General features: G+C 45.8%; 1 protein-coding gene across 1 annotated transcript in view; it reads right to left on the bottom strand.

Annotated features, from left to right (window-relative positions):
• Window positions 1–226: 226 nt before the first annotated feature.
• Window positions 227–25,569, bottom strand: part of LOC109919062 (zinc-binding protein A33-like) — a 29,222-nt gene continuing 3,879 nt past the window's right edge. The window contains exons 3-7 of the mRNA XM_048616510.1: window positions 17,911–18,144; window positions 17,072–17,200; window positions 12,334–12,356; window positions 10,571–10,689; window positions 227–705 (exon numbers count right to left, since the gene is read on the bottom strand). Coding sequence (XP_048472467.1) covers window positions 227–705; window positions 10,571–10,689; window positions 12,334–12,356; window positions 17,072–17,200; window positions 17,911–18,144 — 984 coding nt within the window. The remainder of the gene's footprint in view (window positions 706–10,570; window positions 10,690–12,333; window positions 12,357–17,071; window positions 17,201–17,910; window positions 18,145–25,569) is intronic.

Below are 25,569 nucleotides of genomic sequence, written 5' to 3'. Positions count from 1 at the left end.
CGTTCCTGCTCCTCTGATGCTGCCTGGACTGCTGTGTTCCTCCAGCTCCACACCTTGTGGTCAGCCCTTAGCCGTCCCATTCAGTGTGAGGGCAATCAGCAGGTGACAAAGGGAGGTCCAGCCAACAACGTCCGCATCCCACGAAACAACTTTTCTCTTTTAAAAGGAAAGAAACTGCAATTATTCCCCTTTCCGCGCCCTCCTACCGCTTCAAAACCCCCAGCTCTCAGATAACCTGGTGGCAGATTTTGAGAGGGTTGGTGTTGGTGTCTGCGCTGGGATAAAAGAACGGGAAGAGCTTCTCGCTGAAGGTGTCCACGAAGGTATGGAGGTGGGCCATGTCCTCAGCGTCATAGAACGACACCTGGCCCTCCTCGTGGTCCAGGTAGACGCCGATCCTGGAGCGCTCCACGTGGCCGAAGGTCCAGAAGCCGTTCTCCGGGGTGAGAATTACCCAGCCCTCCCGGTCGATGGATTCCGCCGCTACCCCTACGTCCCAGTCCGGCTGTCTGCCCACATCCACCTCCCAGTAGTGCTTGCCAGACTCAAACCCCTCCGAGGCCAGCACGCAGGCGCAGAAGTCGAAGCGCTCCAAGTTGTCGGGAAGCTGTTGCGAGGTGTAGGAATACTTGGCGGCAGTCAAATCCTCTGAGAGCACCAGGTACGGGTTGGCGGAGCGAGGGTCAAGGGTCAGCGGGGCTGGCACTGCAAGGCACGAGAGAGAGAGAAAACAACAGTGTCAATTATTGGCCAACTTGCGATCGATCGTCCCAATTTAAGTCTAACATAGAATATAAGGAGATCGGTGGGGGCCCTCTTGTGGTGCAGCGGCAGTGTCCCTACACCTGGACTGAGAGACCAGGGTTCCAGGGGTGTATAATAACATCATTGAACAGATTGATTAGGAAAATAGGTTAAATAAAGAAATAATATATAAGGAGATCAGAGGGGCCTGTTGTGGTGTCTCTATCCTTGAGCCCGGAAGCCTGGGTTCAAGTTCCACTTGCTCCAGAGGTGTGTCACAACATCTCTGAACAAGTTAAATCAAAACATAGTTTCATAAATTAATTAAAAAACATATAAGGAGATCAGAATGTGGGTGGCCAAACGATTGTACCTGACTCTACAATCATTACGATGTAACAAATTAGGCCAAAGTACATATCTTGAAGGGCGTTCCTGATGATGAAGGGATTCCAGATGCAGGGGTCGCATCAGGATAAGGATACAGCATCAGCCATTTAGGACACAGATCAGGAGTAATCTCTTCACCTAGAGAGTGCTCAGCCTATGGAATTCATTATCACCGAAAATAAACGAAGTCAAAACATTGCATGATTTCAAGGAAGAGTTGGATATTGCAATAGGGAGCGAAAGGGGTCAAAGGGTATTGATGGGGTTGGGGGTTGAATGTACAGGCTATTGATTTGGATGATCAGCCATGATCATAATGAATGGGCGAGCAGGCGCGAAGGGCTGAATGGCCTACTCCTGCTCCTATTTTCTATACTTCTGTGAAGCAAATACAGAAGCTTTGTGATCATAAAAGCAAAACACTGTGGATGCTGGAAATCTGAAGCAAAATACTGAGAATGCTGGAGAAACTCAGCAGCTCTGGCTGTACCAGTGGAGTGACAAACAGAGCTAACATTTCCAGTCCAATATGACTCTTCTTCAGAGACACTCAAAACGTCAACTCTGTTTCTCTCTCCACAGATGCTGCTGGACCTGCTGAGTTTCTCCAGCATTCTCCGCGTTTCGTTTCAGATTTCCGGCATCCGCAGTATTTTGCTTTTACGATCTTGTCAAATTGGTTAAAGGATTTATTGACATTTGACTCAAAAGCTTCTTGTCAGCATTTTTAACAATGTGTCCTTTCGCGGGGTGTGGGCATTTCTGGCAAGGCCATCATTTGTGGCCAATCATTATTACCCTTAAACTGGGTGGTTTGCCAGGCTTATTTCAGAGGGCAGTTAACAGTCAAGCACTATTGCTGTGGGTCTGGAGTTATGTGTAGGCCAGACCGTGTGGGATGGAAGATTTCCTTCCCTAAAAGCTATGAGTGAACCAGATGTGATTTTGCAAACACTGATGATAGTTATTCATGACTCTAGCTGTATATTTTCAGATTTATTCCATCAGATTTAAAATTCCAACATTTGCCATGGTGAGATTTGAGCAACAGTCCCCAGGGCATTAATCACTCCAGGCTTCTGGTCCAGTGGCATCAGTGCTCCTCATGAACCTTGTGCCACCCTTCTTAATTTCATTCCCATCAACAATTTCTTCCATTCCCTTCTCTCTCTAGCTCTCTCTTAGTTGGATCTATGCTTTTCTTGTTCATGAAGTGCACATTCAAACCGCAAATAATTACCCCGCTGCTGATATCCCAGGACAGATAATCGACACATCATTACATTGCGGTCAGTGGGAGCTGGATGTATGTAAACTGGTTGCTGCATTGGCTGCAAAAGGGCAGTGGCGAAATACACTTGCAAGTCCTTTGTGTGTCCTTTTCCAAGGACACCACCCATGTACAATAATCTTCAGAACTGCACCTAACAACACGATTGGTCCCCTGTCCCAAGGTAAGACAACTTTTAGCAGTGAGGAACCTACTCTTAGAGCTTGACCGTTCTGCTGCCGCATTGTGGGATTCACTCCACAACCAGATCAGCCGTGATCTTATTGAACGGTGCAGCAGGCTTGAGGGGCCGATTGGCCTAGTTCAGCTCCTGGTTTGTACGCTAGTATTGTGAGGTAATCGAGCAAGTGAAGGAATGATTTGCATTCGTGCAGCAACTTCATGAGCACATACCTTATGGCCAATGATTTACTGCTGTGAGAAGAGAAACTCGCAGTCAATTTACACATAGCAAGCTCCCCCTGACAGAGATGAGGTATTATTTTCGTCGGTGGCGCTGATTGAGCGGTAAATAGCAGCGAGTGCATGGAAGATAACTCCAATGCTTTGGGCCAATTGAGCTGGCACAACATCTCCTTCGACAGGTAATACAACGCTCCTTCAGTCCCGCATTGGAATATCAATGCGAATAGTTATGCTACAATGGGACTTGAACTAGGAACCCCTCACCTAAACCCCGACTCAGGGGCAAACATGCTGCTAACTGAACCAAAACTGAGGCACCAAGTGCTCAAGTTGTCTTGCATGGCCCGGTCTTTCACGATCTTAAACCAGACTCACCTTAGTTGCCCTGGAGATAAACGCAGACACATCTGGGAGTTATTTATGACCACTGACTTGATGCAATCTCATTCGCATTCACTTCCACCTCAATAGCAGCAACTCTGTGCTACTGTGCTGCACCCGAGACCGTGGCAGGGAGAGTGAATTAAACATGAGCAGGGCCAGCAGCTGAGGTACAGGAGCTGTGGTTAACCACAGACCGTAACAGTAAAACTATACTGCGCTGTTTCTTCTGTCTGCTGGTTTTTTTGACCAACTGCTCCTTCCCTCAGTCCCTGGAGGGAAACACACCTGATGGCCCCAAGACCTGGGAAAGAGGATAATTGACGGAGCGGTGGGGAAAGGGTTAGGAGGAGTGGGACCAATCGGAGAGCTTGCTCATAGGGCTAGCAGGGGCATCATGGATCAAATGGCCTCCTTCTGCGCTGTAAGGTTCCGCGCCTGGCCTCAGCAAAATGCTCATCGAATCAGAAGGCCATTTGGCCCACAATGTCCATTCGCTCTCCAGTTCTTCCCATCCCCTCCTTACCACCTACTTCTTCCACATAGCCCTGCAAATTCGATCCATTTCATGTGTTGATCTGAAGCTCTTTCGAAGGGTTGAAAAAGCAAATTTGTGCTGACAATGCTTTCAATCAGTTGAACATTCTTTCAGTTTCTTGGGCCTTAAGCTTCAGAAAGGCTACCCTAAACCGTTCCTCATTTAAGGCATTCCTCGGAACCCATGTCTTCCACAAAGTGTTCGTTCTTTATGCCTTACCTTACATCTCATCACAGTGGCCTGGTTTGTTTTAGTATGCTCCTGTTAAGGGTATTTAGTTAGAGTCATACAGACATACAACTCAGAAACAGATCCTTTGGTCCAACTTGTCCATGCTGACCAGATATCCTAAATTAATCTAGTCCCATTTGCCAGCATTTGGTCCATATCCCTCTAAACCCTTCCTATTCATGCACCCATCCTGATGCCTTTTAAATGTAATTGTACCAGCCTCCACCACTTCCTCAGGCAGCTCATTCCACACACGCACCACCCTCTGTGTGAAAAAGTTGCACCTTAAGTTCTTTTTAAATCTTTCCCCTCTCACCTTCAACCTTTGCCCTCTAGCTTTGGACTTCCCTATCCTGGGGAAAAGACTTTGGCTATTTACCCTACCCATGCTCCTCACGATTTTATAAACCTCTATAAGGTCACCCCTCAGCCTCTGAGACTCCAGGGACAATGGTCTATTCAGCCTCTCACTATAGCTCAAACTCTCCAACCCTGGCAACAACCTGGTAAATCTTTTCTGAACTCTTTCAAATTTAATGTTTTATTGTCCTGTATAGATCATACAACAGATCGTAGAATCCCTACAGTGTGGAAACAGGCCCTTCGGCCCAACACGATAAGCTTTCATTTCTTGTACGGACTTCCCCAGTTTCACTTGAGGGAGAATCGAGAACTAGGGGTTAGAGTTTAAAAATTAGGAGGCATCCACTTAAGACAGAAATAAGGAAGCATTTCTTTATTCTTAGAGAGTTGAGATTCTTTGGGATTCCTTTCCTCAAAAGGCAATGGGTACGGAATGTTTCAATACTTTTAAGGTAGAGGTAGGTAGGTTCCTGATGCCTGTGGGGGTGAAAGATTATCAGAGGGTGTGCAGGAATATAACGGGTAAAATCAGATCAGCCACGATCTTATTGAAAAGCAAACTGACAAACTGCAGATGCTAGAAAACAGAAATTGCTGGAGAAACTCAGCAGGTCTGCCAGCATCTGTGGAGAGAGAAAGCAGCGTTAATGCGACTCTTAGTCTTAGAATTTTTTTTCATTTTTGAATCCAGACAGTGTGGAAACAGGCCATTTGGCCCAACAAGTCCACACCACCCTGCTGAACAGCATCCCACCCAGATCCATCCTGCTATTTCCCGTGTCTAATCCACCTAATTTACACACCTCTGGACACTATGGGTAATTTAGCATGGCCAAGCCACCTAACCTGCACATCTTTGGACTGTGGGAGGAAACTGGAGCGCCCAGAGGAAACCCATGCAGACATGGGGAGAATGTGCAAACTCCACGCAGACAGTTGTGCGAGGGTAGGATCGAATCTGGGTCTCTGGGGCTGTGAGGCTGCAGTGCTAACCACTGAGCCACCATGTCACCCCTTCAGATCTATCTTATTGAATGACAGAGAAGACTTGAAATGTCTATTTGTGGTCCTTGTTTTTTTTTAATCTCACCTATTTTTCTAATTTTGAGCTATAGGGAGAGGCTGAATAAGCTGGGGCTATTTTCCCTGGAGTGTCGGAAGCTGAGGGGTGACCTTATAGAAGTTTATAAAGTCACGAGGGGCATGGATAGGGTGAATAGCCAAGGACTCTTCCCCAGGGTAGGGGAGTCCAAAACTAGAAGATATAGGTGAGAGGGGATAGGTTTATAAAGTACTTAAGGGGCAACTTTTTCATACAGAGAGTGGTGTGTGTATGGAATGAGCTGCCAGAGGAAGTGGTGGAGGCTGGTACAATTACAACATTTAAAAGGCACCTGCATGGGTACATGAATAGGAAGGGTTTAGAGGGGTATGGGCCACATGCAACTGGATTAATTTAGGATAGCTGGTCAGCATGGACAAGTTGGACTGAAGGCTTTTTTTTCACCCCCTGTGCTGTACAAATCTGTGACTCTAATCAAACTGTTCAGAGATGTTATTACACATCTCTGGAACAGTTGGGACTTGAACCCAGGTCTCCCAGTCCAGGGCTAGGGATACTGTCACTGCACCACAACAGGGCCACTTGTGTTGTCATTCACATTATCTACAACCCTCATGATTTTGTAAACCTCCGTTAGATTCAACCTCCTGCTCTCCAGTGAAAAACGCTCCAGGCTATCCAACCTCTCCTAATAACCCAAAACCTCCATTCCCTGCAACGTCCTGGTAAATCTCTTTTGAACCCTCTCCAGTTTCATAATATCCTTCCGATAACAATGGCCTCCTCTGTGAATTATATCCAACTCCTGGTGTACCGGCCCTGGGGTTCATGAACCAGTGTAGAAGATGTTTTACTTTGTTTAAAATCCCATGCTATACCTGTCCTCAGAGTGTTTGTCAGAGGGTCAGTGCTGAGGGAGTGCCGCACTGTCGGAGGGTCAGTGCTGAGGGAGTGCCGCGCTGTCGGAGGGTCAGTGCTGAGGGAGTGCCGCACTGTCGGAGAGTCAGTGCTGAGGGAGCGCCGCACTGTCGGAGGGTCAGTGCTGAGGGAGAGCCGCACTGTCGGAGGGTCAGTGCTGAGGGAGCGCCGCACTGTCGGAGGGTCAGTGCTGAGGGAGCGCCGCACTGTCGGAGGGTCAGTACTGAGGGAGTGCCGCACTGTCGGAGGGTCAGTACTGAGGGAGTGCCGCACTGACTAGAGTTGGTATAAGTGAGTGGTGAATAACGGGGTAACATATGTGGGATGTGAAACTGAAACCCTGTACTCTGTGTTTGATAGATGGTAATGAAGTGTTGATGCCTGTTCAGATGATAGTCTTGGCCATTATTTGTCCCCTAACAACTAAAACAGAACACTGGGCAGTAATGTATTGCAGGTTTTGGGAGTTTGCCAGACTCTAACTTGTTACTGCATTATCCGCATCACCAACATGCCTTCCGTTTGGAAAGCAAAAAGCTCAATAATCTTAGGGCCTCTTGTGGCCCAGCTGCAGTGTCCCAGGTTTAAAGTCCCACCTGGCTAGGCTGATTAAAAGTCTCCATAAATCTTTCTTTCCAGTGAGGAAAACGTACTGCTCCAACATGGCAACACACGGGGTAAAGCAGAGTGTCTTTGAATGTTGTCGTCTGGCTGGGAGGATAACATGTAGCTAAGGAAATCACGTGCTCTGTCAGAACTTGCTCTGACCATCTCTGAAAATCCTTATCTCCTGCCATCTGTTCCAGGTCTGCTTTGACTGTGCAGAGAGTGAAGGGCTTTCGAATTGTGCTAACCCACGCATTATCTTGCTGTTTGCAGTGAATCAACACCTTGGGGAGTTGCAGGCATCTGAAACCACCTTATGAAGGCAGAACAGCACAGTCATCTTGCAACTCTCTATCTGTAGCTGCTTTCAGCCTTATCACATAACCACACGCACCTGCATTTTCCATCTGACTGCCAGCGTACAGCTGGTTAACAAAAACAGTGAACAAAGGTGCAGGCTGACATTTATGAACGTGTTCAGGATTGTCCTAAAATATATGAACTTCAATTCCACAACGGAAGGTCAGGGGACTTTGAAAAATATTAGTGCTGTTTTTCCGAAAAAAAAAAATCCTGAACATTTCTCCGCAGATATATTCTCATCAACTGAAGTTACCACACACCTCAGGACCAAGTGAGACATGACTTTAGGCCTCCTAGCTCAGAGTCATGGGCATTACATTTTTTGTGTGAGGGAAACAGTGACTCACAAACTTGAATTGAGTTTTTTGAGGAAGTTACCAAAAAAGATTGATGAGGCAGAGCAGTGGACGTTGTTTCCTTGGAGTTTAGTAAAGCCTTTGACAAGGTTCCGCATGGTTGACTAATGAGTAAGGTAAGATAGCATGGGATTTCAGGGGGAGCTTTCCAATTGGATACAAAATTGGCTTAAAAATTGTAAGCGAGTGATGGTGGAGAGTGGTTTATTGGACTGGAAACCTGTTACCAGAGGCGTACCACAGGGATCGGTGCTGGGTCCATGTTTGTTTGTCATTTATATAAATGATTTAGACAAGAATATAGAAAGCAAGGTGAGTAAGTTTGCAGATGACACCAAAATTGGTGGTATAGTGGACAGTGAAGAAGGTTATCTCAGATTACAAAGAGATCTTGATCAATTGGGTTAATGGGCTGAGGAGCGGCAGATGGAGTTTAATTTGGATAAATGCGAGGTATTACATTTTAGTTAAACAAACAATGGCAAGACTTATATAATTAAAAGTGGGGCCTTGGGTAGTGCTGCTAGAACAGAGAGACCTAGGTGTTCAGGCACATAATTCTTTGAAATTTGCATCGCATATAGACAATTTGACGAAGAAGGCATATAGCACACTTGCCTTCATTGCTGAGATCTTTGAATATATTTGGGACGTCATGTTGAGGTTGTACAGAATGTTGGTGAGGCCTGTTCTGGAGCACTGTGTCCAGTTCTGGTCACCCTGTTATTGGAAGGATATTATTAAGCTGCAGAGGGCTCAGAAGAGAGGTTTTGAGTTGGACTCACATGGATGACAGAGACTAGGTATGGTGTGGGGGCCCTTGTAGTATAGTAGGAGTGCTTCTGTGTCTGAGCTAGAAAACCCGATTACTCCAGCAGCTGTATCATAACATCCCAGAACAGGTTGACTGGGGAAATATCTAGGCAGTGTGTGGGATGGGACCCTTGCTGTAGTATCCCTACCTTTGAGCAAGGAGGCCCATGTTCAAGTCTGACCTGATCCAAAGGTGTGTAATAACACGTTGATTTTTTAAAAATTATAAGTCGAGACATGGTGTGGCGCAGTAGTCAAGACTGAATCCATGGTAGCCACTGATGATTTGAGCTTGTCGGGATGACACAGAAGGGTAGTGAGTATAACACTTGCAGGAAAGCATGATGTATTTTTTGTATTCACGTAGCACCTCTCCTGCCCTCGGAGCTCCCAAAGTGCTTTCCAGTCAATGAAGTACTTTTTGTGCGTCCGTATATTCTTTCAGTGTAGACACTGTTGCAATACAGGAGCTGAAGCAGGTTGTCCACAAACCATAATGTAATTACGCACGAATAATCCTTCTTAAGTGTTCTTGGGGATGAATATTGACCAGGAAGAAGGCACAATCCCTTTCCCCGGCTGCAGCTACAACAGCAGATGGGACTTTGATATAATGTTAGAATCATAAAATCCATACAGGGCAGAAAGAGGCCATTTGGCCCATCAGGTCTGCACCGACCCTCCACCTAGACCTAGCCCCCAACTCGATCCCTACAGCTCCCATTGCTAACCCACCCAGCCTGCACATCCCTGAACACTATGGGCAATTTAGCATGGCCAGTCTACCCTAACCTACACATATTTGGACTGTGGGAGGAAACTGGAGCACCCGGGGGAAACCCACGCAGACACGGGGAGAAACTCCACACAGACAGTTGCCCGAAGCTGGAATCAAACCCAGATTCCTGGTGCTATGATGCAGCAGTGCTAACCACCGTGCCATTCTAACATTCTAGCAACTGGCTCAGCTGACAGTGCTGGAGTTCCTATAATACTGCTCTGGAACGTTAACCTAGGTTTTGGTTTTTCTGAAGAAGGGTCGAGACCCGAAACATCAGCTTTCCTGCTCCTCTGATGCTGCCTGGCCTGCTGTGTTCATCCAGCTCTACACCTTGTTATCTCAGACTCCAGCATCGGCAGTTCCTACTATCTCTTTTGGTTCATACACACGTGCAACGTTATGGGTTCAAGTCCGATTTCAGGGAACTGAGTCTGTAATGCATTCACTCCAGTGCGGTACTCTGTGAAGGTGCTCTGCGCTGTCAACTGTGCCAACTTTCAGCTAATGCCTCAAACTGAGGACCTACCTGGACTTTCGAGTGGACATAGGAAATCCTGTAACATTATTTCAAGGAAGAGCAGGGAAGACATCCCCAGTGTTGCTGCCAATATTTATCCGCAACCAGCATCACTAAATCACAGCTCATCATTTATCTCATGGCTTTTTAGTGGGATGAGCACAATAGCTGCTACAGATCCTTCATCGCACCAGTGTCGCCACTTTATAGACAAAAGCTTTGTTGTGAAGTGTTTCGGGATGTCTCGAGGCTGTGGGAAGATACCTGTACCTTCTGACATGAGGATAGATCAGAGACGCCAGGGCTGATTTCCCTCAGGAGTGGAATGCCGAGAGAGGATTTGACGGATGCATTCCAAACAGTGAGGGGTCTGGATGGAGTAGACGTGGGAAAAAACATTCCCGGCTAGCGAAGGGATTGAGAACGCCAGGGTCAAACCAAGTACAGGGAAACCTTTCTCACCCACTTGTCAGGTCTGAAGTGCAATACCTGAGACTATGGTGGGGACAGGTTTAAATAAGGCATTCAAAAGGGAGTTATCTTTGTATTTTTTAGAAGGAAACCCAGGTAGGGATATCAGGAGCAAAGTTGGAGGTGATGGGGGGTGGGTTGGTTGAACTTTGTGAAATGCTCATTCAGAGAGCTAGCATCGACTTGATGGTCCAAAGGGGCCTCATTGCATGTCTGAAATGATTCTGCGACCCTGTGGCCATGACGCATTTTCTGTTTTTGTTTTTAGCCTGTATCCCGACGGGAGGGCAGGAGAGTGTGAGCCTTGTTATTGCTCTCGCTTAACCGATCAAACCTCACCTGGACTGATCCGGTTTCTCATCTTCTTCCACACCGCGTACTGCAAGGGGCCTTGAAATGACCCGATGTTCAACCTTCGGGCAGGCACGACCTCACAACTTGCAATGTCTTGCTTCAGCCTGTCGAGCGGAAAAGATGGCGGAGGCTCGAGTTATTTTGCCGCGGTTTGTGCCTCACTCATTGCGCAACCTCTTACCAGCGCCATTCCTCTTTTGTTAACTTCATTGGAAGAGGGCATTGCTGTCGAGGCCAGCATTTATTGCCTGTCCTTAATTGCCCCAAGGGGTAGCTAAGAGTCAACCACGTTGCTGTGGGCCTGGAGTCACATGTAGGCCAGACCAGGTAAGGACAGCTGTTTCCTTCCCATTAGTGAACCAGATGGGCTTTTCCAACAATCCACAAAGGATTCATGGTCACCATCAGACTCTTAATTCCAGATTTTTATTGAATCCAAATTCCAGCATCTGCCGTGGCGGGATTCGAACCCAGGTCGCCAGAACATTACCTGGGTCTCTAGATTAACAGTCCACCAATTGCCTCCCTTTCACGTACCAATTAGGAAGCATCAGGATTCAATGGCTGCTGGGCTCCAGTGTTGCCAAGGCCGGGCAAGGCCGAAGCCTAATCCCCACCGGGGGAAGGGGAGGAGGCCACAAAATATTAGCATGGAGGGTGGTAGAACATGGGAGGTGCTGGGATGATCTAGTTCTAGTGCAATTCTGCCCAATTCAACACTGGCTTTAACCCCAGGGTCTTCACTGAGCACGGCTTACAAGAGTGCGGGATGCATAAGACCATAGGAACAGGAGTAGGCCATTCAGCCCCTTGAGCCTGCTCCACCATTCAACAGGATCATGGCTGATCCAACATTCAAATCCACTCCCCTGCCCTTTTCCCTGTAACCCTTCATTCCCCTAGTGATAAGGCTCTATCTATCTCAGCCTTAAATATACAAAATGACTCTGCCTCCCCTGATCTCTGTGGCAAGGAGTTCTAAAGACTCACGAGAGAAGAAAATTCCTCCTCATCTCAGTCCATTAGTGCCCTTTTATTCTCAGACTATGCCCCCTGGTCAAAGACGCTCCCATGAGGGAAACCATTTTCTCAGCATTTACCCTGTTAAGCCCCTCAAGAACCTTGTATGTTTCAATGAGTTCACCTCTCATTCTTCTAAACTCCAATGAATCATCGAGTCAGAGAGATGTACAGCACGGAAACAGACCCTTCGGCCAACTCATCCATGCCGTCAGGATATCCTAAATTAATCTAGCCCCATTTACCAGCATTTGGCCCATCTGCCTTTAAACCCTTTCTATTTATATACCCATCCAAATGCCTTTTAAATGTTGCAATTATACCAGCCTCCACTACTTCCTCTGGCAGCCCATTCCATACATGCACCACCCTCTGTGTGGAAAAGTTGCCCCTTAGGCCCCTTTTAAATTTTTCCTTCTCACCTTAAACATATGCCCACTGGTTTTGGACTCCCCTACCCTGGGAGAAAATCCTTGACTATTCACCCTATCCATGTCGAGTACCTATTTCCTTCCCTGAAAGGCATCAGTGAACCAATTGTGTATCTTGTGATGAGCAACTACAGTGTATTTGTGGGAATATACCTGCAATCGTACATGTGCGTACATTTACAGATGCTTCTGTGTGTTTAAGCTGTGCTGCATCGTATCTGTGCACCTATATACGCAGACATGGGTGCATAAGGATATTGTAAAATATCTCAGAGACCACAACGATTCAAATCTTACCTTTCCGATAGGTCTTTGACATCCTGTGAAATGAAGGAAGGACAATGATTGTTGTGACAAAAGATTACAGTGACACTTTCCAACATCTCAGAACAACTTCACTCAATGAACAGCAATAGAGAAGTCATTGTTATTATTTAGGCAAATCAACACAAAAGCTATTTCGCAGCAGTGACGAGTGACATCAGCGGCTGAGGCCAGAGACTCCCAGTGGGTATCAGGTATGGAAAATAGTGGCAGAGGAATTGAGGAATGGGAATGGCAGCAGACTGAAGTAAAAGGGAGGAGGAAGATCCAACCATAAAATCCCTAGAGTGCGGAAGGAGGCTGTTCAGCCCATTGAGTCAACACTGAAGAGTATTCCACTCAGAACAACCTCCCTACTGCATCCCCCTAAACCTGCATGGGGTTAATCCACCTAACCATATCATCCCCAGGCATTATGCGGCAATTTCTCATGGCCCATCCATCTAACCTGCATATCCCTGAACACTATGGGCAATTTAGAACATAGAACATAAAACAGTACAGCACAGTACAGTCCCTTCGGCCCACGATATTGTGCCGAACTTTTACCCTAAACCTAAGATCTATCTAACCTCCACCCCTACCTTATACTATCATCCATATGCCTATGTAATAGCTGCTTAAATGCCCCTAATGAGGTCAACTCTGCTACCCTCTCCGGCAATGCATTCCACGCACCTACCACTCTCTGAGTAAAGAACCTACCTCAGACGTCTCTCCTATATCTATCTCCACTCATTTTAAAACTATGTCCCCTCATAATAGCTACCTCTACCCTAGGAAAAAGTCTCTGGCTGTCCACTCTATCTATATGTCTGATCATTTAGTACACCTCTATCAAGTCACCTCTCATCCTTCGTCGTTCTAAAGAGAAAAGCCCTAGTTCTCTCAACCTTTCCTCGTAAGACCTTCCCTCCATTCCAGGCAACATCCTGGTAAATCTCCTCTGCACCTTTTCCAACGCTCCCACACCTTTCCTGTAATGAGGCGACCAGAACTGGACACAATACTCCACATGTGGCCAAACCAGGCTTTCATATAGCTGGAGCATAACTTCACGGCTCTTGAACTCAATCCCACTATTAATGAAAGCTAACACACCATATGCCTTCTTAACAACTCTATCCACCTGGGTGGCAGCTTTCAGGGAACTGTGGACATGAACCCCAATGTCCCTCTGCTCCTCCACACTGCCAAGAATCTTTCTGTTAACCCTGTATTCTGTTTTCAAGTTTGTCCTTCCGAAATGAATCACCTCACACTTTTCAGGGTTAAACTCCGTCTGCCACTTCTCAGCCCAGCTCTGCATCCTATCAATGTCCCTTTGTAAGCTAGAACAGCCCTCCGCACTATCCACAACTCGACCCACCTTCGTATTGTCCGCGAACTTACTAATCCACCTTTCCACTCCTACATCCAAATCATTTACAAAAATCGCAAATAGAAGAGGACCCAGAACACAGATCCTTGTGGTACACCACTCGTAAGTGAGCACCATGTTGAGTATTTTCCATCCACTACCAGCCTTTGTCTTCTAAGGGTCAGATAATTCTGAATCCAATCTGCCACATTTCCCCCTATCCCATGCCTCCTTACCTTCTGCATGAGCCTACCATGGGGAACTTTATCAAATGCCTTACTTAAATCCATGTATACCACATCCACTGCTCTACTTTCATCCACGTGTTTGGTCACCTCTTCAAAGGTTTGTGAGGCATGATCTACCCCTCACAAATCCATGCTATCACCAATCAAACTGTGCCTTTCCAAGTGATCATAAATCCTGTCTCTCGAGCCATTTCCAATAATTTGCCCACCAGATGGACAACCCACCTAACTTGCACATCTTTGGACTGCGGGAGGAAACCGGAGCACCCAGAGGAAACCCACGCAGACACGGGGAGAATGTGCAAGGTCGACACATGATTCCTCATACAGCAGCAACTTTGTAAGGTTTGTTTGCTGAAGGAGGGCCTTGCTGGCTGGGCATTTATTGCCCAGCCCCAGTTGCCCTGGAGAAGTTGGTGGTGGCGAGATGTTTTCCTGAATCTCTGTGGTCCACAGGGTGTCACCTACTCTACATTAGGAACAGAATTCCAAGATTTTGATCCACTCGGAAAGTGCTTTTGAAAGAGCCTTGATGTGTTATGTGGTGTCAAGCTTCTTGAGTGTTATTGGAGTTGCATCCATCCAGGCCAGTGGGGAGTATTCCCGCAAAATTCTGACTTCTCCCTTGCAGATGGTGGACAGGCTTCGGGGAGTCAGAAGGTGAGTTGCTTGCCATAGAATTCCCAGCCTCTGGCCTGCTGTTGTAGCCATAGTATTTGTAGGGCTAGTCCATTTTAGTGTCTGGTCAGTGGTAACTCTCGGGATGTTAGACGGTGTGGGGCATTCAGTGATGGGAATGCCATGCAAAGTCAAGGCGATAATGAGATCGTCTCCTGTCGGATATAGCCATTGCCTGGTACTTGTGTGGTTCTTCAGGTCTTTTGTGAAATGAAATGTCCCAGGGCTTCACAAAAATATTATAAAACAAAATAACACTGAGACACCAAAGGAGATATTGAGTTCTAAGGAGAGGCTGAGTTGGCTGGGGCTTTATTCACTGGCGCATGGGAGGTTGAAGGGTGACCTAATAGAGATTTATATAATGAAGGGCATAGTTAAGGTGAATGGCAGGTATCTTTTCCCTCGGGTGGGGGATTTCAAGACTAGGGGACATACATTTAAGGTGAAGGGAGAAAGATATAAGAAACAATGTGATGTCTAATGTTTTTATACAGAGATTGGTTTGTTTGTGGAATGAACTTCCACATGGTGGATGTGGATACAGTTACAACATTTAAAAGACATTTGGATAAGTACATAAATAGGAAAGGTTTGGAGGGACATGGGCCAAATGCAGGCAGATGGGACTAGTTTAGTTTGGGATTATAGTCGGCATGGACTGGTTGGACCAAAGGGTCAGATTCTGTGCGATATGAGTCAGATGAACAGAAGCTTGTTCAAAAGGAGTAGACTTTAAGGAGTACCTTAAAGGAGGGAACAGAGCAGGCTTGCGAGGTTATTCCATAGCTTAGGGGTTAGGCAACTAAATGTGCAGTCAGTAACGATGGTTGGAATTAAAAATAGGGATGCTTAAGTGGCCAGAGTTAGAGAGGCACAGATTTCTTGGAGGCTGGTGGGATTGGAGTAGATTAGAGAGACATGGAATGGGGTGAGGATTGGCAAAGAAGGATACGAATGACGAAGCCTGACATTCAACTGGGAGCCAGTTTTGGAGAGGAAGCACAGTGGGGGGATGGGCGAGCAAGACTCGGTGTGAGCTAATCCAAGAAACTCAGGCAATTTGGGAGTGAGCAGGGAATAGTGGGTGAACGTGAGTGAAACCTACAAGGGAAGGAGGTACAGTGAGGGCAGGAGGGAGGGAAACTGTGATCGGAAGAGATGCACTGGCCAGCTCTGTGGTGTGCAGGAGAGTTTTGTGAGGTCTAAGCAGTCCTCAGGGTTATTCTGACTGAGGTGAGTGGCCACTGGGACAAGGACCCGGTCAGGAGTGGGATAGTTAGGGAGCCTTTCGCTATCCTGGCGTCATTCCACTGATTTGCTGGCTTGATTTTCGCTTCGTGCATCCCAAGTGTATGTACAAGTGTTCATTACATTTACTGCATAAAGATTTGGATCAATTGTGCAGGAATCGGCTCTAATCTCGTTATATTTACCTTCTTCATCCACAGTAAGTTTTATCTGTTGCTGTCAATGTTTGTTTTGGCCGCCAACTTCAAATCTCATTATCTTTAATCTTAACATTTTAATTTTAAAAAAATCATGTCTTTGCTTTCTAGCACTTCTAACCTTCACCTGATCAATATTAACATTAAGACCATTGTAAAGGGAAGCTGTTTATTTTTAACATCCCACTCCACACTCAATGCTGGGGCTGGGTTTTGTGTATGAGATGATACTGTGTCTTTAAAAAGTGTGTTTGTCCTGGTTTTTTTAAGAGAGAGGTTGGGGGACAGGTGATGAGCAGTCTATGGGAAGATAAACCTGTACCTGTGAAGCCCTGTGTTTCTGTTTTTTATAAATTTGGAACAATAGAAGCAGCCTGAGTGGGTGTGGTCAAAGCTCCCATTCACAGAACCAGGATCTCTAGTTAGTTTTCAGCCAACATTGTTGGGGTCCTGAAGAGGTTATAGCTATTTTCTCACTCTCCTAATTACAGCTAAAAGCTGGGAGTTCTCTGTCTGCTATGGGAGTTGCATGTGAGACAATCTGTGTCTGAATTTGCCTTTTGTCAAGGCTGTGTTTATGGGATGTTACTATACTGGAACAGTTAATTAGTAATTGTTACCATATCAATTATTCTGTTAAGTTTTCCAATAGAGTTATTTCAATTCCTTCTTTCCTTTGTTGTATTTTAACTATCGTGGATGGATAAAATGTGTTTGCCTTAACTCTGATAGTTTGACCAACTGGAATGAAACCCCTTGCATTTACCTTTAAAATATGGAGAAGTTAGAGTCTGAACTGTCTTCTGAATATTTTGCGGGAGTTTGGACCGGACTCTAACAGGGTGGAGTGCAGAGGAGTGGTGACAGTGAGGTGAGGGGCGTTGTGAAGAAGCAAGTTGGGAGAGTTACATTTCATACATTAACAAAAATAAACGTACTTGTTGATTCTAATTTTAATCATGGACATATATTCCTACAGCCTTAACTAATTGCGTTATCTCTCGAAAGAGAACCTGAACAAAGTTCCATGTGAATACAGAAGGGAAATGGTACCACTTGACTGTGTCATCTAATAAAAGAATTACTGTGGATGAAAACAGGAGCCCCTGAAAAACACAAAGTAGGCCCCAAAAATCAAAAAAAAAGATAGCCCTCCAGGACCTCTTGAGAAAAAATTATTCCAACCACTCTGGATATTTCCCACTTGCCTGGACGCGTGCACCTCCAACAACACTGAAGAATGTTCCTGATTTCGGGAAGTCCAGAACTAGGGGTCACAGTCATAAGGGGTGAGACGTTCAGGACTGAGAATGAGGAAGAATTTCTTCACTCAGAGAGCTGTGAACCTGTGGAATTCTCTCCCGCAGGAAGCTGCTGGGGCCAGTTCATTAGATATATTCATGAGGGAGCTGGGCATGGCTCTTGTGGCTAAAGGGATAAAGGGGTATGGAGAGGAAGCGGGAATGGGATACTGAGATTGCATGATCAGCCATGATTATATTGAATGGTGGTGCAGACTCGGAGGGCTGAATGGCCTACTCCCGCACCTTGTTTCTATGTTTCTATGTTTCTAGTCTCCATCTCTCTTTCCTCTTTCTGTCACACCGAGCTTTATAGGTCCTGGTGCCCCTCCCTCTATGTGTCTCATTGTCCAATGCTGTTTCAGCGGAATGCCTCGCGGTGCCCTTCAATGGAACTCGCTGTTGTGCAGTCAGTTCTGACTCAAAGCTAAAGTGGAGACCCACCTCCAGCCCAGTCCCCACCTCCTCTTCCTGCCTGCAATAGGCAGGGGAATGGGATTCCCAAACAGCCTTACCTGAAGTAAGCAAACTGGGTCTTCCTCGTGGAGTCTTTGTTGAATGCTGGCGAGCATGGTTTCCAGGGTGGATTTCTCTGCGTGTAGCTTCTTCAGGTTCTCCTGCATCTCTTGCAGGAGCTTGTGCTCCTCCTCTCGAAGCCTGCCCAGGACCACATCCTGCTCCTCCTGCAGGAAGTTGTGCAGCGCGTCGAACTCCGAGGCGATGCGATTCTTTATAGTCTCCGTTTTGTCCTGTTTGATACAGACGGCAAGCTGAGTTCACAGTGGATAGCCTGCCATTGACAATGCTGCCTCCCCACACCACAACATCATCAGGGCAATATCCAGGCTTGGGCTGACAGGTGGCAAGTAATATTCGCGCCACACAAATGCCAGGCTATGACCGTCACCAGTAAGAGACAATCTAACCACCACCCTCTTGACATTCAACAGTGTTACCATCACTGAATCCCTCACTATTAACATCCTGGGGGTTACCATTGGCCAGAAACTCAACTGGACTTACCACATAAACACAGTGGTCACGACAGTAGGTCAGAAGCTAGGAATACTGCAGCGAGTAATTCACCTCCTGACTCCTCAAAGCCTGTCCACCATCTACAAGGCACAAGTCAGGAGTGTGATGGAATACCCCCCACTGCCTGCTATCTACAAGACGTACTGTAGAAATTCACCAAAGCCCCTGAGAAATCAGCTTCCAAACCACTTCCATCTAGAAGGACAAGGGCAGCAGATACATGGGAACACCACCACTGTCAAGTTCCCCTCCAAGCCACTCACCATCCTGACTTGGAAATATATCACCATTCCTTCACTGTCGCTGGGTCAAAATCCTGGAATTCCCTCCCTAATGGCATTGTGGGTCAACCACAGCATGTGGACTGCAGCAGTTCAAGAAGGCAGATCACCATAACCTTCTTGAGGTTGAGTAGATTAGGATATTTACATTAGAAAGACGGAGGTTGAGGGGGGACCTGATTGAGGGCTACAAAATCATGAGAGGTATAGGCAAGGTGGATAGCAAGAAGCTTTTTCCCAGAGTGAGGGACTCAATTACTAGGGGTCACAAATTCAAGGTGAGAGGGGAAAAGTTTAAGGGAGATATGCGTGGAAAGCTCTTTACGCAGAGGGTGGTGGCTGCCTGGAATGCATTGCCAGCGGAGGTGGTAGAGGCAGGCATGATAGCGTCATTTAAGATGTATCTGGACAGATACATGAATGGGCAGGGAGCAGAGGGATACATATCCTTGGAAAATAGGTGACAGGTTTAGTTAGAGGATCTGGATCGGCGCAGGCTTGGAGGGCCGAAGGGCCTGTTCCTGCGCTGTAATTTTCTTTGTTCTTTGTTCTCAAGGGCAGTTAGGGACAGGCAATAAATGCTGGGCCCAGCCAGCGATGCTCACATCCCACAAAATGAATTTAAAAATAAAACCTGCCAAAGAAGGCTTTGCAGCCCATCGGACCTATACTGGCCCAGTGAACGAATAGTCCAATCCCACCTTCTCTGTTGCTCGGTAAATGTTACATTTCTATATTTTCATCTTCGTGCCTTTCAGGAATTACTATTGGATCTGCTCCACTGCCTATTCAGGCAGCACTTTGCAAGTAGAGTTACAATTGGAATTAGAATTAGAAATTAGCTTTATTGTCACATGTACTCACATGAGTGCAGTGTTAAGTCTCCAAGTCGCACTTAGGTAAAAGGTACCTGGGTACAGATCCTTGAGAAACAACTACAAAATGCACACAAATATAATTTTGCATATGTAAGAGATGTCTTTAGTTTGTTTGGATAGAGTCAAACTCCAATATTTGTTGGTTTCCTTGACATGCTACTGTACAGAACGAATATTTATTTTATGAATAAAGGATACAAAGACTTTTTTTTTACGAATAAAGCATATTTTTGAAATTTAAAAAAAACTCTCTACAAACCAATTGTTATCCTGATTTCCTCACTGGTCCTTTCGATCTCACTTATCTTAAATCTGTGCCTCCTGCTTTTCGGCCATATGCCAACGGAAGCACTCATTCACCCTATCATAATCTGCAATGTTTGTTACATGCCCCCTCAATCTCTACCGTCCAAAAGAAGACAATCCAGACTCACCTCGGTCTCTCATTATAACTGAGGTACCTCAACCCTGGAACCTAATAAATCTTTCCAAGGCCTTAGCATTTTGCCAGGATTGTCGTCCCCAGAATTGGGCACAATCTTCCAGTTGGGCATGAACTAGTGTTTTGTAAAGTTGTCCGCTCTGAGGCCAGTCATTTTTAATCTGTGTCCTCTGATTGCTGAGCTCTAACCATGGGAAATGCTTCTTTTCATTTCCACTATCGAAACTACACTGCTATGAAACCTCATCTTAAAACTTTCTGCTCTTTTTCGTGATAGCTAATTGCACTTGTTAGGAAACAGTGACTTTTTTAAAAACAGGAAAGCACGTCCAGTCATCATTTTCTTCACAATTACTGGACTGCATTTTTGTCCTGCACCGCCAATTAGCTGATGGAAAGAATTGCAGGAGTTGGGAATCGTCAGGGAATTTGCTTTAGCTTTCTCAGGAGCATGAGGTAAAGCATAAACCTGATGGTTTAGAATTGAGCACAAACTGAGAATCAAATCTTGGCTTTCCGGGGGGCTGAGCCGTCATTGTTGTACTGAGTGATGTCTTTTCTACCAGGTCAGCTGACAGGGTTAAATGTGGATTCGCACTGTGCTATGTTGGTTGACTGATGCCCCTTGAGACCAGCTGTAGTCTCAGATCCTCTTTCTTTATCTCCACCTGTGGAGGGATTTTGCTTTAAATCCTAGCGGGGTTATGCAGAGAGCAATACATCGTATCACTAACTACAGGGGTCTCTGCAGTCAAGGTGAAAAATGTGCACCTAGGACTTGCCTCAAATCACAAAGACGCTATGTAATAAGAACAGGAAAGGCCGTTCAACCCCTCGAGCCTGTTCTGCCATTCAATGTGATCATGGCTGATCTGTGGTCTAACTCCTTTGGTCCAGATCCCCTCAAAATGCTTGCTCAACAAAAATGGATCTATCTCGGATTTAAAAGAACAACTGATCCAGCAATCACTGGTGTTTGTGGAAGAGAGTTCCATACCTCCCCAACCCATTGTGTGTAGAAGTGTTTCCTAACATCTCTCCTAAACTGTCTGATCCTCATTCTCAGGCCATGGCCCCTGGCTCTGGAATCCTCAACCAGTGGAACTCGTTCAATTGATTCAGTGTTTACTAGATTCTTACAGAGTAGGAAGGTGTAAAGGCCAAGTTGGACATGATTTACCAAAGTGGACAGAAATTCACAAAGTCTTCTCATGCAGCACCTTCCAAACCCACGGCCACTTCCATCTCGAAGGGCAAAGGCAACAGACACATGGGAACACCTGCAAGTTTCCTTCCAAACTACTCGCCATGTTGACTTGGAAATATATCGCCATTCCTGCAGTGTCGCTGGGTCAGAATCCTGGAATTCTCAGCCTAACGGCATCTATCTACTCCACATGGACTGCAGCGGTTCAAGAAGGCAGCTCACTACCACCTTCTCAAGGGCAACTAGGGACGGGAAACGAATGCTGGCCAGTCCTGACACACACGTTCAACGAATGAATGGAAGTTTTTTTTGCTCCAGGGAGGAATAACATCTGCAAGACCTCCTTCTCTTGTTAAGCGATGCCTCCATTGGAAAGAACATGAGTGTGGCCATTGTTTGAGAACAGATAGAGTTCCAATGCGGTGCCCACACAGCCCCATAGCATGTGGGCAGTGAATGTGTATTGCCCAGGCAATGACTGATCACTTTGGTGAGATGGTGGAGACTGAAAAGTCATGAGTGGATGTATAACCAGGCACTGGCAAATGGAGAGGGGCAATACACAACGTTCTCTATGACTGTAATTGAGTATAATAGCATAACCAGCAAGCCAAGCCGAGTGATCTGATTTCAAATCCCACCAGAGCAACTGTGACATTTAAATTCAATTCATTATATAAATCCCAGAATGGGGAGGGTCATGTCAGTGACTGTGATCAGCTCGGTACTAAATCGTTGCTAAAGCTCATCTAGCTTACTGATTACCTTAAAGGAAGGAAATCCACCATTATCACCTGAGTCTGGTCCAACTTATGACTTTAGCAAAGCAGTGGAGCTGTGATATCTTCACGAGATTTGTAATCTTATTAAACGCAGGTTAATGTTCCGGGGACATGGGTTTGAATGCCACGATAGCGGATGGTGAAATTAGAATTCAATAGAAAGCTAGCCTGATGGTAACCACTGTCAAGTGTTGCTAAAACAACAAAAAATCTGTTCCTCTAATGCCATCTACAGAAAGAAATCTGCCACCCTTACCTGGTCGGGCCTACATATGACTTCAGACCTACACTAATGTGGCTGACCCTCACTGCACATAGAACATAGATAATGACAGCACAGGAACAGGCCCTTTGGCCCATGATGTTGTACCAAACGTGACGCCAAATGCAACCAATCCCTTCTGCCTGCCCTTCGTCCATATCCCTCCATTCCCTGCATGTTCACGTGTTTATCTAAAAGTCATGTAAACGCCCCTAACGCATCTGTCATAGAGTCATACAGCACGGAAGCAGACACTTTTGTCCAACCACTCCATGCTGAACATAATCCCAAACTAAACTCTGCCTCCACCATCACCCCTGGCAGTGCATTCCACACTCCTAACACTCTCTGTGTAAAAAAAAACTTGCCCCTCACATCTCCTTTGAACTATCCCCCTCTCAACTTAAATGCATGCCTCTATTATTGGGCACTTCAACTCTGGGAAAAAGATTCTGACTGTCGACCCTATCTCTGCATCCCATAATGTTATAGAATTCTAAGTGGGAGGTGTTGACCTACTGGTATCATCACTGGACTGTTAACCCAGAGATCGAGCTAATGTTCTGAGGTCCTGGGTTCGAATCCCACCATGGTCGAATCTGAGTCTAATGACGACCATGAATCCATTGTTGGAAAAACCCTTCTGATTCACTAATGTCCTTTAGGGAAGGAAACTGCCATCCTTACCTGGCCTACATGTGAATCCAGACCCACAGCAATGTGGTTGACTCTTAACTGCCCTCTGGGCAATTAGGGATGGGCCATAAATGCTGCCCGGCCAGTGATGCCCTCAGCCCATGAATAGTTAAAAAAACAAGTCTCCTCTCAACCTCTGCCACTCCAGAGAAAACAATCTGAGTTTTTCTAGCCTCCCCCTGTAGATCATGCCCTCTATTGTGTGGGTTGTTAGGGCTGGGCAATAAATATCAGCTTAGCCAGTGATGCCCACATCCCGCTAGCAAATAATGATTAAAAAAGATCTAAAGCCATGTGACTGACTCTAAACTTCCCTCTGAAATGGCCTAGGCAAATACAATGGCTCCAGAAAGGGAGTCGTTATGAGATTCTTGAAGTAATCATGGATTGGAAATACATACTGACTTTGCCAGCGATGCCCACAAACTTCAGACTTTGGTTTTGTTGTCATGAGTACTCAAGTACAGCAGTACAGTGAAAACTGCATAATGTTACCACACACTGCGCCGTCTTAGCTAAAAAGGTACAAAAAGCAGCTACAAAGTACTAAAAGAAGCAAAGTTCGAAAAGTTAAGCATCACCTTCATAGAATAAGTAGAAAAATAAAGACAAAGCAACCATGAATCAGTTTAAAAAAAAAGAAGTGGATAGGAATATATGGATTGCTCGGTGATGCGTGAGCAAGACATTTGTTCAATTCATTTTCCACCATCCGAGGAGTTGTGTGGGAAAGTGATAGCGGAATTGTTCCCATTCAGAAGGAAGCCATTCAGCCCTCAAATCTCCTGTGGCTCGTTGACAAATTGGGTAGAGAAAATTCTGCCAAGGAGGTGCAGGAGTTATCTGATGGCAAGGTCAGGAAATGCTCCAGAGCCCAAAGGGATCGAGCCAGTCAGAAACGTAACAGTTTATCAGCTCCCAAATGGATGTGTAGTCCTCAACCACTGATCTTTCTTTGTTTGCTGCCCTTGGAAGAGCTGCAAGTCGCAGGCAGGAAAATCAGCAAGGCAGCACAAGAAATGGACAGAGATTGCTATACTTTGGCGCTCAGCTGAAAGCAGAATACTGATGGAAATCTGAAAACAGAAAGTGTTGGGGAAACCCAGCAGCATCTGTGCAGAGAGAGATAGAGAAACAGAGTCAATGTTTCTCAAGTCTGCTATGCATCTTCTTCAGATGGTTTTCAGTGAAGAGTCATCTCAAACCAGAAGTGTTAACTCTGTTTCTCTCTCCACGGATGCTGGGACTCTCCAACACCTTCTGCTTTTATGGTGGCATTCAACTGTTGTTTTTACATCTTGCAATTGCACACTGGTGAAGAGGGTTAAGTAGAGGCAAGATTCACAGGCTGGTATGTGTACCCTCTCCGTAGGGATAGACTCCTTCGCAACAGCTATCAGGTTGGTTCATCCAGGAGGGCTTGGGGCTTCCCTTCATTACAGTGAGGGGATGCTCACTCACAATCATTACAGCCAAGTCTCCCGCTGGGTGACAAACTAAAATTTAGATTCGCCCTCTAAGTTTCTTGCAATGGGACTGGGCGGAACAGAATCATACAGTTATGCAACACGGAAACAGACCCTTCGGTCCAACCAGTCCATGGCAACAATAATCCCAAACTAAACTAGTCCCACCTGCCTTTGCTTGGCCCATAGCCCTCCAAACTTTTCTTATTCATGTACTTATCCAAATGTCTCTTAAATGTTGACACTGTACCCCCATCTGTCACTTCTTCAGGAAGCTCATTCCACACACAAACCACACTCTGTGTAAAAAAGTTGCCCCTCTTGTCTTTTATACATTTTCTCCTCTCACCTTAAAAATATGCCCCCTAGTCTTGAAATCCCCCACCCTAGGGAAAATACGCCTACCATCTTATCTATACCCCTCACGATTTTATAAACCTCTGTAAGGTCATCCTTCAATCTCCTACGCTTCAATGAAAAATGTCCCAGACTCTCCTCATAACTCAAACCCTCCATTCCCGGCATCATCCTGGTAAATCTTTTCCGAACCCTCTCCAGCTTAATAATCTCCTTCCTATAACTGGGTAACCAGAACTGGACACAGTGATCAAGAAGTGGCCTCACTAACATCCTGTACAAGCTCAACATGATGTCCCAAGTTCTATACTCAAAAGGTCTGAACAATGTAGGCAGGTGTGCTAAACATCTTCTTAACCACCCAGTCTACAAGTGACACAAACTTCAAAGAATTATGTACCTGAACCCCTCTCTGTTCAACAACAGTACACAGAGGACCATTACTATTAACCATATAAATCCTGCCCTTGACAACAAGGTGCAGGGCTGGATGAACACTTTATCTGCAGTTCCTACTATCTCTGATTAATCTACAGTTCCTACTATCTCTGATTAAATCTGCAGTTCCTACTATCTCTAAATCCTGCCCTTGTTTGTTTTACCAAAATGCAAGACCTCGCACTTTTCCAAATTAAATTCCACTTGCCAATCTTCAGCCCATTGACCCAATTGATCAAGATCTCTTTGTAATCTTAGATAAACTCCCTCACTATCGAAGAGGTTTGACTCAGGAGCCAGAGTGTTATGCCAAGTTAAAGGTTTGCTCCA

Source organism: Rhincodon typus, chromosome 35 (genome assembly GCF_021869965.1).
Source record: "Rhincodon typus isolate 14 chromosome 35, sRhiTyp1.1, whole genome shotgun sequence".
In the NCBI taxonomy this organism is placed as follows: Eukaryota; Metazoa; Chordata; class Chondrichthyes; order Orectolobiformes; family Rhincodontidae; genus Rhincodon; species Rhincodon typus.
This window is presented reverse-complemented; position numbering and strand designations above follow the sequence as displayed.